Source organism: Oncorhynchus clarkii, chromosome 3 (assembly GCF_045791955.1).
Source record: "Oncorhynchus clarkii lewisi isolate Uvic-CL-2024 chromosome 3, UVic_Ocla_1.0, whole genome shotgun sequence".
Lineage (NCBI taxonomy): Eukaryota > Metazoa > Chordata > Actinopteri > Salmoniformes > Salmonidae > Oncorhynchus > Oncorhynchus clarkii.
In genome coordinates, this window is record NC_092149.1 from 27,920,608 (window position 1) to 27,933,521 (window position 12,914).

Sequence of the window (12,914 nt, forward strand, 5' to 3'; positions counted from 1 at the left end):
ATTTCAATTTCATGTCCTGTTGTTGATATAAATAATTGATTACAATTTAAGGGTTTTTCGCAGTTATTTATCCCGGGGAAAAGGGAGTGGGTTTGGGCGGGAAGTCTCGGTAACCCTGTTCCCACTATTCAACCCTACTCTTGACAATGGTTTATAAAGATGTTAAATACTTTTGCAATAAAACACAGGTAACTTCTATGTGAGAGTAACGTGACACACATCAGAGTCAGTGACACACTCGCAATGTATTTTATTTTATTTCTATTATAAGAGACATACAATGGTATTCTGTGAGACCAAATTCATAAAAGCCCAAGAGCTTCTGCCAAGAGAATGAAGACATTCTGAATCAACGAGCCCCCCCCCCCCCCCCCCAAGATAATGTATTTACACTCTGTGCAATACTGATAGCTATTAAAAGTCTAATAGACCATTCCCTTTCCCATACAATCTCAATGCAAACTCAAATAAACTTCACTTCAACTCACCAATAAGTACTGTAGCTGCCCTTTTCCTGTTATGAGATATGGTCACATTCAAAATAAAATACTGGTTTCATGTGTAATGAGAGGGATCCATATGGTCTGTGAGGATTCTACTTATGCGTGTGTTGCATCCACACAACTAGTTTGTCTAAAACACAAGAATGTAGCCATCTATAACTAATGTTGCAGTTTATGCTCATGTATCTATCAGTCAGCCCAAGGTGAATTCAAGTGTGAATGGTAAACTTGGGGTCAGACCAGCTTCATGAATCTAGGGCATAAATAGTATTTTCAGATACAGTAATAGTGTTTTTTTCTCTCTCAAATAATTGACCATGAATCCAGTAACCGATGAAGTAGCCCAGAAAGTGCAACAGCAGAGAGTTCCAGAGGGAGTGGTATTTCTGAGGCCAATCTGACTACTTTCCCTCTCTCTCCCTGAGGAGAACGCCTGGCAGACGCTTCCGGTCTACGCTCATCAGATCAGGGAGTCCATTCAATTTCTACCTAAAACAATTATAACATCTTCTGATCAGACAAGAAAACACTAAATCCCAACCTTGTGATCTTTTTCACTACCTGTGGTGTTGAGGTTGAGACCAAGTGATATGTAGGGAGTATCAGAGAGCCTGAATAATCTTAACATCTGAGGGACTGATGTCCCCCCTTTTAATCTATTGAGTAGCCTGCTATGCTACAAACAATCAAAAGGTAAAGTTAGCAATCAGGGAAAAAGCCAACCCAGTGAAAACACATGAAAAGGAGGCAAACAAAAAAGATGCAGCCTCAAGCTGTGGTAGTCGCTATGCCAGGGCTGGCAGGCTCACAGTTCAGGGATATCAAAAACCCTAGTTAGAAATACAAATCTACAATAGATATGACACATTCCGAACGACCATAACAAAAAAAAATCGAACACCTATTATATAGCATCTTGGCGCCTTGCATTTACCCCTACCCCATACCACATACTATATTAAATAAGGCACACATTTACACATACAATTAACATTTGGCTAGTATTATTCCTTTATTTACAACCAATAGCCAAAGTTAATAATTATAATAACTGCTGTCTGTACCATGTTGTGTTTTTTGGGGGTGGATGGTCTGATCTTGATCCTGATTCATTGGGGGTTGAGTGTCTGGTCCTCTTTGGGTGTGATACATGATCATTATATTATAATTTATGAGGATCAACTAAGCACCAATATGATAAAAACATTCTTTAGGAATTGTAGTAGACCGTATTTCATAGACCAGCTGTATTAATGCCTTTCATCTGTTTCTCAGGACTTGGCAGGATAGTAGGGTCTCCATTTTCCAAAAAAGAGAACCGCCTAGCATAGTTGCTTTGAGTAGTTTCCTTTGCTTGTCAGTATCCACCATATTGGCTCTTTTTTTGAATGTGAGTAGTACATTCACCATGAACTTGTTAATATGGTAAATTATTACTTATTCTCCTAGTCCACATACTAACCATGCTGAAACAGGGGCAGGCGGGGCCTTGTCTCATTTCGAGAACTTATATTTGAGATGCCAAACACCAACCAGTAATGTATTTCAACATAATGGGTTCAGTTTCAAAGTAAGGCAAAAAGACAGAGCTACCTTTAAAGGAGTTTTGTTGATGTCATTTCACGGGATACATATACTGCATATGTATATGTATACATATACGGTGTAGATATAAAACACACATATATATACACACACATGCATATATAGAAACACGTTAGGGGGATCAGGACTGTTTGTCAACACTACATAAGAAAAAGGTAAGCAAAAGCAAGTTTCATAGGCATCACAAGAAGCTCTAGATTGAATCTTAAGCTGTCCGATGTTTGATGGCAAACTCTTCCATAACTAAGTTGCATGGTAAATCCACACTGAGGACATTGGCAGCATAATGTAAGGGGGTCACGTTTCACCAACCCCAGTCCCTCACCTTCTATAAGCAAGTAGTTGAGCAATACCAATATGGTACAAAGATATTAAATTGGACAAAAAGGGGGAAATCACAAGTTTGTTTGAGGTTTGTCGACAGCGAGAATGGCTGCCATAAAATCAAGGGCACGTCTTCCACTTTTCACCAATTGAGAGGAGAGGACGAGTCCTGTTCTCCTCCTCTCCTCTTTCTCCTCAGTAGTTGAAGTTTCCCTGTTGGTTGACGGGAGAGGAGGCAGGGATGAAGAGGGGTTTGGGAGGGACATCGGGTTTGAGGGAGGTGGTCCGGCGGACTATGGCCCCTCGGTGGAGGTATCCTCCGGTATCCTCCTGTTGCTCTCCATTGTAGCTCTGCTGGCGTGTCAGGTACCCATTGGGGATGAGCGGGTAGTGGATCTCGCAGGCGCTGCCGGTGGAGTTCATTCGAGCCAGCATAGGGGGTGGTTGGTGCTGGTGGCCGTTACGCTGGCTGAAGCTTTGCTGTCGGTGAACCATCCCTCCACCACCCCCTCCGTTGGCAATCTTAGTGGCAGCGGTAATCAGTGAGTGTCTCTGGGAAGAGTGCCTCCGCTCCAGGGTGGACTGGTGGTGAGGGGGCATGTCCGGAGGTACGTCCATGCGGCGGGTCAGGCTGTCTCGGGGCAGGGTGGACGAGCTGTAGTAAGGCGCCGACTCGGTCTCTGGGATGTGCGGCTGGATGCGGTTGGCAAAAGCTAGTTGACTCCCATGGCACCCGCCGCTGGCTGACAGGCTGGATGAAGTCATGACCTGGGTGTTCTTGCTGGAGTTGGCCTCGTGGATGTGTTTGAGCAGCTCGTCCAGCGATGTGACCTCCATCACCTTCTGCGGGTAGCAGGGGTAAGGCTGCTGGACCAACATGCGCTCAGTATTGTGGATCTTGCGCTCCTCCAGGTGCTGTGGTCCACCGACCAAGGCTTGCCCATTGGCCAGAGCTTGCCCATTGGAGAAGCTGCGAGAGTATGGGTAGATCTGCTGGTGGAGCAGGCCTGAGCTGGGCCTGGAACCTTGTCCCATGTTGTGGGACTTGGGCTCCTTGGCATTGTTGCAGTTCTGGTTCTTCTCCCACTGGTTCTTGAAAGCCTTCATGTTCTTGATGGGCAGTTCAGGGGTGGAGTCTGGGGTGGGCAGACCAGAGAGCTCCGAAGAGTGGTGTAGGTGATGGGGGTGAACCAGGTCTCCCATGGTCATCCCTGGGTGGTGACCACCGTTCCGTCTGGGTGCTCCTTGACGATGCTCCTTCCCGTTCTGGAAGAAGGAGTTGTAGAGCTTGGGCGAGGACACCTCCATTTTATCCTCCTTGTTCTGGCTGTCCAGCAGGCCATTGAGCTTGGCCAGGCTGCGTAGGGACAGGGCGTGAGGGATGGGGGCCTCCGGGTCCTTGGCCAGCCTCTTGGTCTTGTTGCCGGTGTGGTTGCAGTAGCAGGAGACCAGAAAGCCTGAGAGGAAGGCTCCAAGGACAAAGGCCACCAGCACACAGGCGATCAGCAGGGTGTAGTGGACACTGTGGTTGGTCTTCTCCATCTCGGGAGGCCGTCGGACACCTTCACAGAAAAAGAGAGTGAGAACAAAATGGTCTTTAGTGTAATGAAACCAGAGACCTAGAAGAGACTATAATTTCTATGAGGTCAAGCAGGCAGCAGCTGGAAAAGACCGGTTGTGTTTACAGAAGCTCTACTACGTGGGAAGCAGCATTGCAGAGGTGTTGGAACTAGCCCCTTGGCTTTCCTTCCTCTGTTAATGAATCAATAAACTATTTCTTGCCAAGACCTCATCTTTCGTCTCCAACTGCAACGAGTGGCAGAGGGCAAGAGCTCCCCAGTCAGTGAGAAATCAACTCCAAAATGAGTTTGGGCTTTAAATATTGATGGGTGCACTGGCAGGAGTCTGATGTCTTTCACACTGGCTGTGCTTTGAAATGCATGGATCAGGGTGAGTGCACCTGCGATGAACTTGCCAAAAATAACCAACTCGACTAACTAGCTCATAGAATACATCACTCTTTAATTGAACGAGAGTCTGACTGATTCAAAATTTTGTTTGGGAAAACATCTGAACTGCCGCAACTAAGCACCTGAAAATGTCAAGGTTATCTCAACACTATGAAAACGCCCTTGGATGGTGTGACCCTGCCACTATATTTGCCTAATGGCATCTGAGATTCGACAAGAGGAGTGATACTAGCCACCTCTCCCACAATCAGAGCTCATTTACAAAGGCTGCTGCCATCTGTGGTGTCAGGCCCTTCTCCAACCTTAATGATAGTCTCTGTGAAATTGATAAGTCTGGGGAGGGGAATTGGCCCGCACTGGGAGGAGAAATGCAGGTGTCTCAAATAGGCTAATTTCATCCCGTAATGAGAGCTCAGGTTAGGCAGCAATGATAGTGCCAGCTTTAGACGTAACTGTGTTGATGGGATGTTGAAGATGATGAGGAGGGGGTGGGGGGGTCTAAATGATTGGGCCCAAGAGAGACTTGTCGAGGGTTTCTCTCTTTCGATGAAATTACAAAGAGTTGCCACATGCTTCAGCTTTAACAGAGTGAGGGCACTTGATTAGAAGGGAATTTCACTGAGGGAATTTACAATTAGGCGTTTAGCGGCATCAAACATCTCGTACAACAATTTCAATGACAGCAGTGTCTTACACTTCATAATTTCTTTAAATGGGTTGTGTTCAAATAGGTTGGCAAAACATTATTCTGTCTGAATACGAAAAACATTGTTGGGTCGAAAACTGGAGTGTGTGAGGGTAAATGCAGGCAGCATACCAATACCGTTTGAAAGATATTCATTCATTTATAAGGGAAAGGGAGATGTGAATAATAACTCACATGAATCTACAGTACATGCAGAACACAGCACAGAATGACCTTGGATACATTTATTTAAAAAATAAATGCTTTTAGGTCAAGTGTGTGTGTGTGTATATCATTAGGTATATATGTGGAGAACAAGTATGCAGTGCACACACAGTATGTTCTCAGGTATATTCTGAATGTGGAGAACAGGTATGCAGTGCACACACAGTATGTTCTCAGGTATATTCTGAATGTGGAGAACAGGTATGCAGTGCACACACAGTATGTTCTCAGGTATATTCTGAATGTGGAGAACAGGTATGCAGTGCACACACAGTATGTTCTCAGGTATATTCTGAATGTGGAGAACAGGTATGCAGTGCACACACAGTATGTTCTCAGGTATATTCTGAATGTGGAGAACAGGTATGCAGTGCACACACAGTATGTTCTCAGGTATATTCTGAATGTGGAGAACAGGTATGCAGTGCACACACACACACTGTAGGCTGAAGAAATGAGTAGCAAAGCTCCACTGTAGCTTCAAGCACAAACTTGTCATGAATCTATACAAGTAACAAAAGCACAACAGGGAAAATCTCAATGTGTCAATAGAGGAGCACAGACTTGAAGCTCCTGGCACTTTGCTAGTAACTCTAAAGGGTACTTGTCACCATTACCGTTTGTCTTCGACAGCCTCTTAATACAAACAGAGAGAAGATGCATCAAACAAGGATTGGTTATTTGGTCTTGAAGGAGCTGCCGACACGAGTGTCTCTTTGCCTGGTGTTGATGGAAAGTTATATGTAGGTCACAAAGTTACAGGAGAAGTGTCTGCTCCCTGTCTCTCTCCCAGCGCGATCAGGAAGTAAAGGCTTTTAGACCACTGTAAAGCTCTATATCACTATCAATTGGGCCATTTGCTCTACATCAGTGAGTAGAATAATGAGTGCCATTCCCCTATAGAGAGATGCAATATACTGTACTATCACATTCTCCTGGCGATAATGTTAAATTCACAGAGTAAGTTTGACGGGCTGCTTTGAAATCGCGAGTTCTATCCATTCAAGTGCTATATCCATTGTATTTCTATGGCGTTGGCATGGCGATGCTTCGTTTATCCTAAATGTCCTAGGCCAGTGTGTCAGAGTGAGCCGAGGCAGTGTGGCAGCATGGGGGTTTTATGAATAATACAGGCCAGGATGCCCATGTCTCTGTGTGGCTTCCCCCAGCCTCCCTGTGGCTCCCAGTCCTGTGACTCATCTGGGACCCCTGACCAGGACCCTATGACTATTGAAGAGTTCCACATGGCTGAGGAGCTATGAGTCAAGCGACACAGTGGGGATACACAGATCTTCAACCCCACGCACAACCTGTCACAACACGTTTGGGGCTGGAGTGGATGACTCAATCGGGCCGTATGCGTGACATATGGTGGCATGGTCACAGTGAAATTAATACCCACTGAATCATGCCATGGGGAGACTGGTGTGCTGTTAGATGTCACACAGGAGGCATAGCATGCAGGCAAACAGTTGACGATAAAGCATTGCCTCAATACAGTGTTGAAAGAAATTACCTTTAAAAATGGTCAAATGAATCATTTTATGAGCCAATATTGTACGACATCTCTGATAATGAGGTGAAACAAAAAGGTTTGAGAGCGCTGCTTTAATGTAACATGTGACCATTAATTGGAGTTGTCTGCACCTGTGTAGTGGTAGAGTTGCATTAAAAATGTTAGTAAAATATAGGTGTGGTATATAAAGATATATGGTGCCGCAGGATAATTGAAGCTACTCAAAGAGACAAAAACCTCCTCTCAATGGTTTATATAATGTTAATAACAGTGTTTTTCCATGTTTGTTTTTCTCGGTTGTCACACTATATCTTTAGCCAAAGTGTGGGTTCAGCATGGTCTCTGCTGAACAGAGGCCTACTATACGTGTAATCCGTGACATACAGGAACACACACACATTAAGAACTCTCAAGTCTTCTAAGAAGGTAAACACACATATGGTTGAGATTTGACAGGAGGGAAGGAGAGGAGAAATGGTGACAGAAAGGGAGAGAGAGGGGGGACAGCTGGAAGTATTCATGCTCGAGAGGAAGAGAGCGACAAAGAGAGAGAGATACAGTAGGGAGAGAAAATATAACTTCAGTAAGAAACTGCCAGGCAACGGAAAAGAGAGAGAGCAGAACAGGACAGAAAAGAGACGAGCAAGAGAACTAGAGAAAATAAAATGAAAAAGAATGTGGCAGAAAGCTGGGGACAAAAAGTGACAGAAATAGAGTGTGAGAAAGAATGTGCAGGGAGCAGATTGTAAGGGGGAGGCTGGGAGATGATGATGGAGAGAGAGAGATGTGTCAAAGTGAGTGACAGATTGTCAGCCTGGTGGGTTTTGAAGCCTCGCTCTCAGAAGCAGCTGTGTTTTGGTACGTAGAAGGACCCCGCTTGACGCTCTATACCATAATGGTAAAAATAGACAAGGCTGTGCATTATGTAACTGAGCTAAAGCGATACGCAACCTGTAGTCTGTTCTGTGTTTCACTAATTGGGGATGGGTTGCGCGAGGAGCGAATCTGGAGTGTAAAGTGCTATTTCGGCAGGTGATAAAATAACTCCAAAACAAACAAAAACAAAAGAAGTGAAACACAAACAACGCAAGCAGGGGTTTTCACCTTTGACTCACATCTAACCCTTCTCTGACATGCTTAAAACCGATAGCTATATAAATCATACAGATTCATTTATTTCCATAAAATGCCCAAATGAACTACTACTTTTCATACCTCAGAAGTGTATCAGCGTCATGCTGTGCTTTATTCTACTGCATGCACAGAATCAGTTAGCCATCTGCAGTGTTGATTGCAAAATGGATGGTCTTGAGAATCAGGGATTTAGGATAAACTGGACAGCAACCGATTATTGAGCTGGGATACTATAGTGCTTTTGGTAATCTTGATTGCTGATACCTAACTATGGCGTGGAATGTTGGAATATAGACACGGCTCGACTTTGGGACAATTTCAAGGTACAGTACGCAAATGTTGTTTTCAAAGTGAACTATCCCTTTAAAGATAACTTATCCATTGTGTCAATACACTGCTCAAGATGGCACTTACAGTGCCTTCAGAAAGTATTGATACCCCTGTACTTACTCTACATTTTGCTGTGTTATAGCCTGAATTCAAAATGTATCAAATGTATTATTTTTCTTATCCATCTACACACAATACCCAATAATCACAAAAAGGAAACATGTTTTTAGAAATGTGCAAAATGTATTGAAAATTAAAAACAGAAATATTTAATTTAATTAAGTATTCACACCCCTGTCAATACTTTGTAGAAACACCTTTGGCAGCGATTACAGCTGTGAGTCTTTCTGGGTAAGTCTCTAAGAGCTTTCCATACCTGGATGGTGCAACATTTGCCCATAATTTTAAGAATTCTTCAAGCTCTTCATCAACTTTCACGTCTTGCCATAGATTTTCAAGTAGATTTAAGTCAAAACAGTAACGTGGCCACTCAGAAACATTTATGGTCTTCTTGGTAAGCAACTCCAGGTGTAGATTTGGCCTTGTGTTTTAGGTTATTGTCCTGCTGAAAGGTTAATTAATCTCCCAGTGTCTTTTGGAAAGCAGACTGATCCAGGTTTTCCTCTATGATTTTGCCTTGCTTAGCTCCATTATGTTTAATTTTTATCTTGAAAAACTCCCCAGTCCTTAAAGATTAAAAGCTTTAAATTTTTTATGAATTTGTAAACATTTCGAAAAACATAATTCCACTTTGACATTATGGGGTATTGTGTGTAGGCCAGTGACCAAAAATCTAAATTTAATCGATTCGAAAATTCCGGCTGTAACACAACAAAATGTTGAAAAAGGGGTGTGAATACTTTCTGAAGGTACTGTAGCTAGGCACTGGAAACGACTCCTGAGTACTATATTTGCATCAAGTAAAGACGTTCCAAAATAGCCTGATTAGTTTCTGTTTCTCTACAGCTGAGGGGAGAATGTAATAGATCCATTAAAGGGTACTTCATTCCGTAGTGCCGCAATGAGTCAAAATGGCCCCAGGCTTCGCAGGCAACCATTAACCCCAACTAATGCCAGAGATGTATTTTCTGCTGTGGAAAACGCAACAACAAATCATCGGCTGATATACTACAAGCACTGTGAGTGTTTTCAAAATTAGACACGAACAGGAGTCTGCTAACTAAAATTCGGAGTACTTTGACAGTTCAAATAGCTGATGCTTGGGTAATGATGAACACAGTTAACGCTCTGTGTTTGTGTGTGTGGTGTGTGAGCGTGTGCAAAAGGGGGTCTGGGTGTTCATGTGAACGAATTCAATCATGTACTCTCATTATTAAGAATATGCATAATATTACACATCAGTGCCCAACCAATTGGACGCGGCTTGATTTATGCACACACGAGGTAATATGATACGCTGTAATGTAACTGGTTCAGTCCAATTGAAAAAGAGTGCTAATGACATGATGCCATTTTATTAGAAGTGTGCTGATGCATGTAGAGCATCAAGAGGTTTCACTGAGGAGACTTGTGTTGAATACTAGTCAAAAAATTAAAAAAGGTGCTAATGGAGAGATCGAAATGTACACATTAGTTACCTGGAGGAAAATGGGGGAGGGTCATGCTTTTTCAATTTCAGTCAGGGGGAGGGTTTAGTGTAACAACAATATCATGGAATAAAATATAATAAATTAGGAAATGATAGTTTCTCATATAGACTGTTCATATAGGCCTACCTGTTATGTGGATGCGGTGTTAAACAATGAGTGGCTTTTTCTCGAATTCAATGATGATCAGATACTTCAGTTGTATCTGGTTCTGTTGCGATACATTTTAACAGTTGATCACTTTAGCACTGTTCCAAACTTAGACTATCCTCTTTTTTTTGTGGTACTTTTACCCCATTTTTCTCCCCAATTTCGTGACATCCAATTTGTAGTTACAGTCTTGTCCCATCACTGCAACTCCCCCACGTACTCGGGAGAGATGAAGGTCTAGAGCCATGTGTCCTCCAAAACAAGCTGCAATGCTTCTTGACACACTGCTCGCTTAACCCGGAAGCCAGTCGCACCAATGTGTCAGCAGAAACACCGTCCAACTGGCGACCGTCCAACAGAGTCCACTTGCAGGCGCCCGGTCCACCACAAGGAGTCGCTAGAGTGCGATAGGACAAGGCACCCCCCCAGCTGGCCAAACCCTCCCCTAACCCGAACGACACTGGGCCAATTGTGCACCGCCTCATGGGTCTCCCGGTCAAGGACGGCTGTGACACAGCCTGGGATCGAAACGAGTCTGTAGTGATGCTTTAAGCACTGCGATGCAGTGCCTTAGACCTATGCCGACTATCCTCTTTTTTAACAATAGCCAGAATTTAAATCTAAATGGCTTCGGCGCTGCAGCATGCGTTCATTCGTTGTCATGCTCTGTTGTAGTATAAGAAAATATTCTGCTAGTCTCCAGTCATTTTCATAAAAATGACATAGAATTGCATAGAAATGCATTTATAAAAGGCATTTTTTCATAGACTAAGTGAATAAGAGGATAGATTCATGCAGTGCTTTTATTATAATGGATATCTTTTCACACACTCTTGTCTGTGGTGGTTTGAGAATCCACAACCTTCTGGCTACTTTGCATTGTAATTCTTACAAAAAAAGGCTCTCGTCTGTCCTAAGAGTGAGGGTAAACAGTAAGCATGTTTTTTGCTATCCACTTAATATTTTAATTATTATTTTGGGTATTGGGGAGTTCAGGGAGGGTCAGATAAAAATATATTTTACTGAAGGTAAGGCCATCCATTTTAATTTCAGAGAGATCCGATTTTCTCCAAGTATCCCTCATTACAAATTACAAATAACATAGTCGTGGCCAAAAGTTTTGAGAATGACACAAATATTAATTTCCACAGTTTGCTGACTCAGTGTCTTTAGATATTTTTGTTAGATGTTACTATGGAATACTGAAATATAATTACAAGCATTTCATAAGTGTCAAAGGCTTTTATTGACAATTACATGAAGTTGACGCAAAGAATCAATATTTGCAGTGTTGACCCTTGCATGCTGTCAATTAACTTCTGGGCCACATCCTGACTGATGGCAGCCCATTCTTGCATAATCAATGCTTGGAGTTTGTCAGAATTTGTGGGTTTTTGTTTCTCCACCCGTCTCTTGAGGACTGACCACAAATTCTCAATGGGATTAAGGTCTGGGGAGTTTCCTGGCCATGAACCCAAAATATCAATGTTTTGTTCCCGAGCCACTTAGTTATCACTTTTGCCTTATGGCAAGGTGCTCCGTCATGCTGGAAAAGGCATTGTTCGTCACCCAACTGTTCCTGGATGGTTGGGAGAAGTTGCTCTCGGAGGATGTGTTGGTACCACTCTTTATTCATGGCTGTGTTCTTAGGCAAAATTGTGAGTGAGCCCACTCCCTTGGCTGAGAAGCAACCCCACACATGAATGGTCTCAGGATGCTTTTCTGTTGGCATGACACAGGACTGATGGTAGCGCTCACCTTGTCTTCTCCGGACAAGCTTTTTTCCGGATGCCCCAAACAATCGGAAAGGGGATTCATCAGAGAAATTACTTTACCCCAGTCCTCAGCAGTCCAATCCCTGTACCTTTTGCAGAATATCAGTCTGTCCCTGATGTTTTTCCTGGAGAGAAGTGGCTTCTTTGCTGCCCTTCTTGAGACCAGGCCATCCTCCAAAAGTCTTCGCCTCACTGTGCGTGCAGATGCACTCACACCTGCCTGCTGCCATTCCTGAGCAAGCTCTGTACTGGTGGTGCCCCGATCCCGCAGCTGAATCAACTTTGGGAGACGGTCCTGCCGCTTGCTGGACTTTCTTGGTCGCCCTGAAACCTTCTTCACAACAATTGAACCGCTCTCCTTTAAGTTCTTGATGATCTGATACATGTTTGATTTAGGTGCAATCTTACTGCCAGCAATATCCTTGCCTGTGAAGCCCTTTTTGTGCAAAGCAATGATAATGGCATTTGTTTCCTTGCAGGTAACCATGGTTGACAGAGGAAGAACAATGATTCCAAGCACCACCCTCCTTTTGAAGCATCCAGTCAGTTATTCAAACTCAATCAGCATGACAGAGTGATCTCCAGCCTTGTCCTCGTCAACACTCACACCTGTGTTAACAAGAGAATCACTGACATGATGTCAACTGGTCCTTTTGTGGCAGAGCTGAAATGCAGTGGAAATGTTTCTTTGGGGATTCAGTTAATTTGCATGACAAACAGCGACTTTACAATTAATTGCAATTTATCTGATCACTCTTCATAACATTCTGGAGTATATGCAAATTGCCATCATACAAACTAAGGCAGCAGACTTGTGAAAATGTATATTTGTGTCACTCAAAACTTTAGGCCACGACTGTACAATCCCTTAGAACCTGGCAAGTAGAGACCAATTTGCCATAATATCTCAGTACAGTACATCACTCAACGCTGACTTTGAAAACCAAGATATTATCTGTCAAAACATGAGCGATAATACAGTTCAAAGACACATTTTCTATTTCAAACAGCTTTGAAACAGACATAGTTCAAGTAGTGTCTGATAGCCTCATCCACCATCAAATCAAGCATGGCACTACATGCATTGGGA

General features: G+C 43.3%; 1 protein-coding gene across 9 annotated transcripts in view; it reads right to left on the reverse strand.

The window, feature by feature from the left end:
* Window positions 1-220: 220 nt before the first annotated feature.
* LOC139392297 (semaphorin-6D-like) overlaps window positions 221-12,914 on the reverse strand; it is a 157,488-nt gene continuing 144,794 nt past the window's right edge. For 6 of the 9 annotated variants that reach the window (XM_071140193.1, XM_071140202.1, XM_071140231.1 and 3 more), the window contains one exon: window positions 221-3,994. In XM_071140193.1, the coding sequence (XP_070996294.1) occupies window positions 2,628-3,994 (1,367 nt within the window). In that variant the 3' untranslated portion in view covers window positions 221-2,627. The remainder of the gene's footprint in view (window positions 3,995-12,914) is intronic. The other 3 variants (XM_071140257.1, XM_071140240.1, XM_071140248.1) reach the window with 1 other exon arrangement.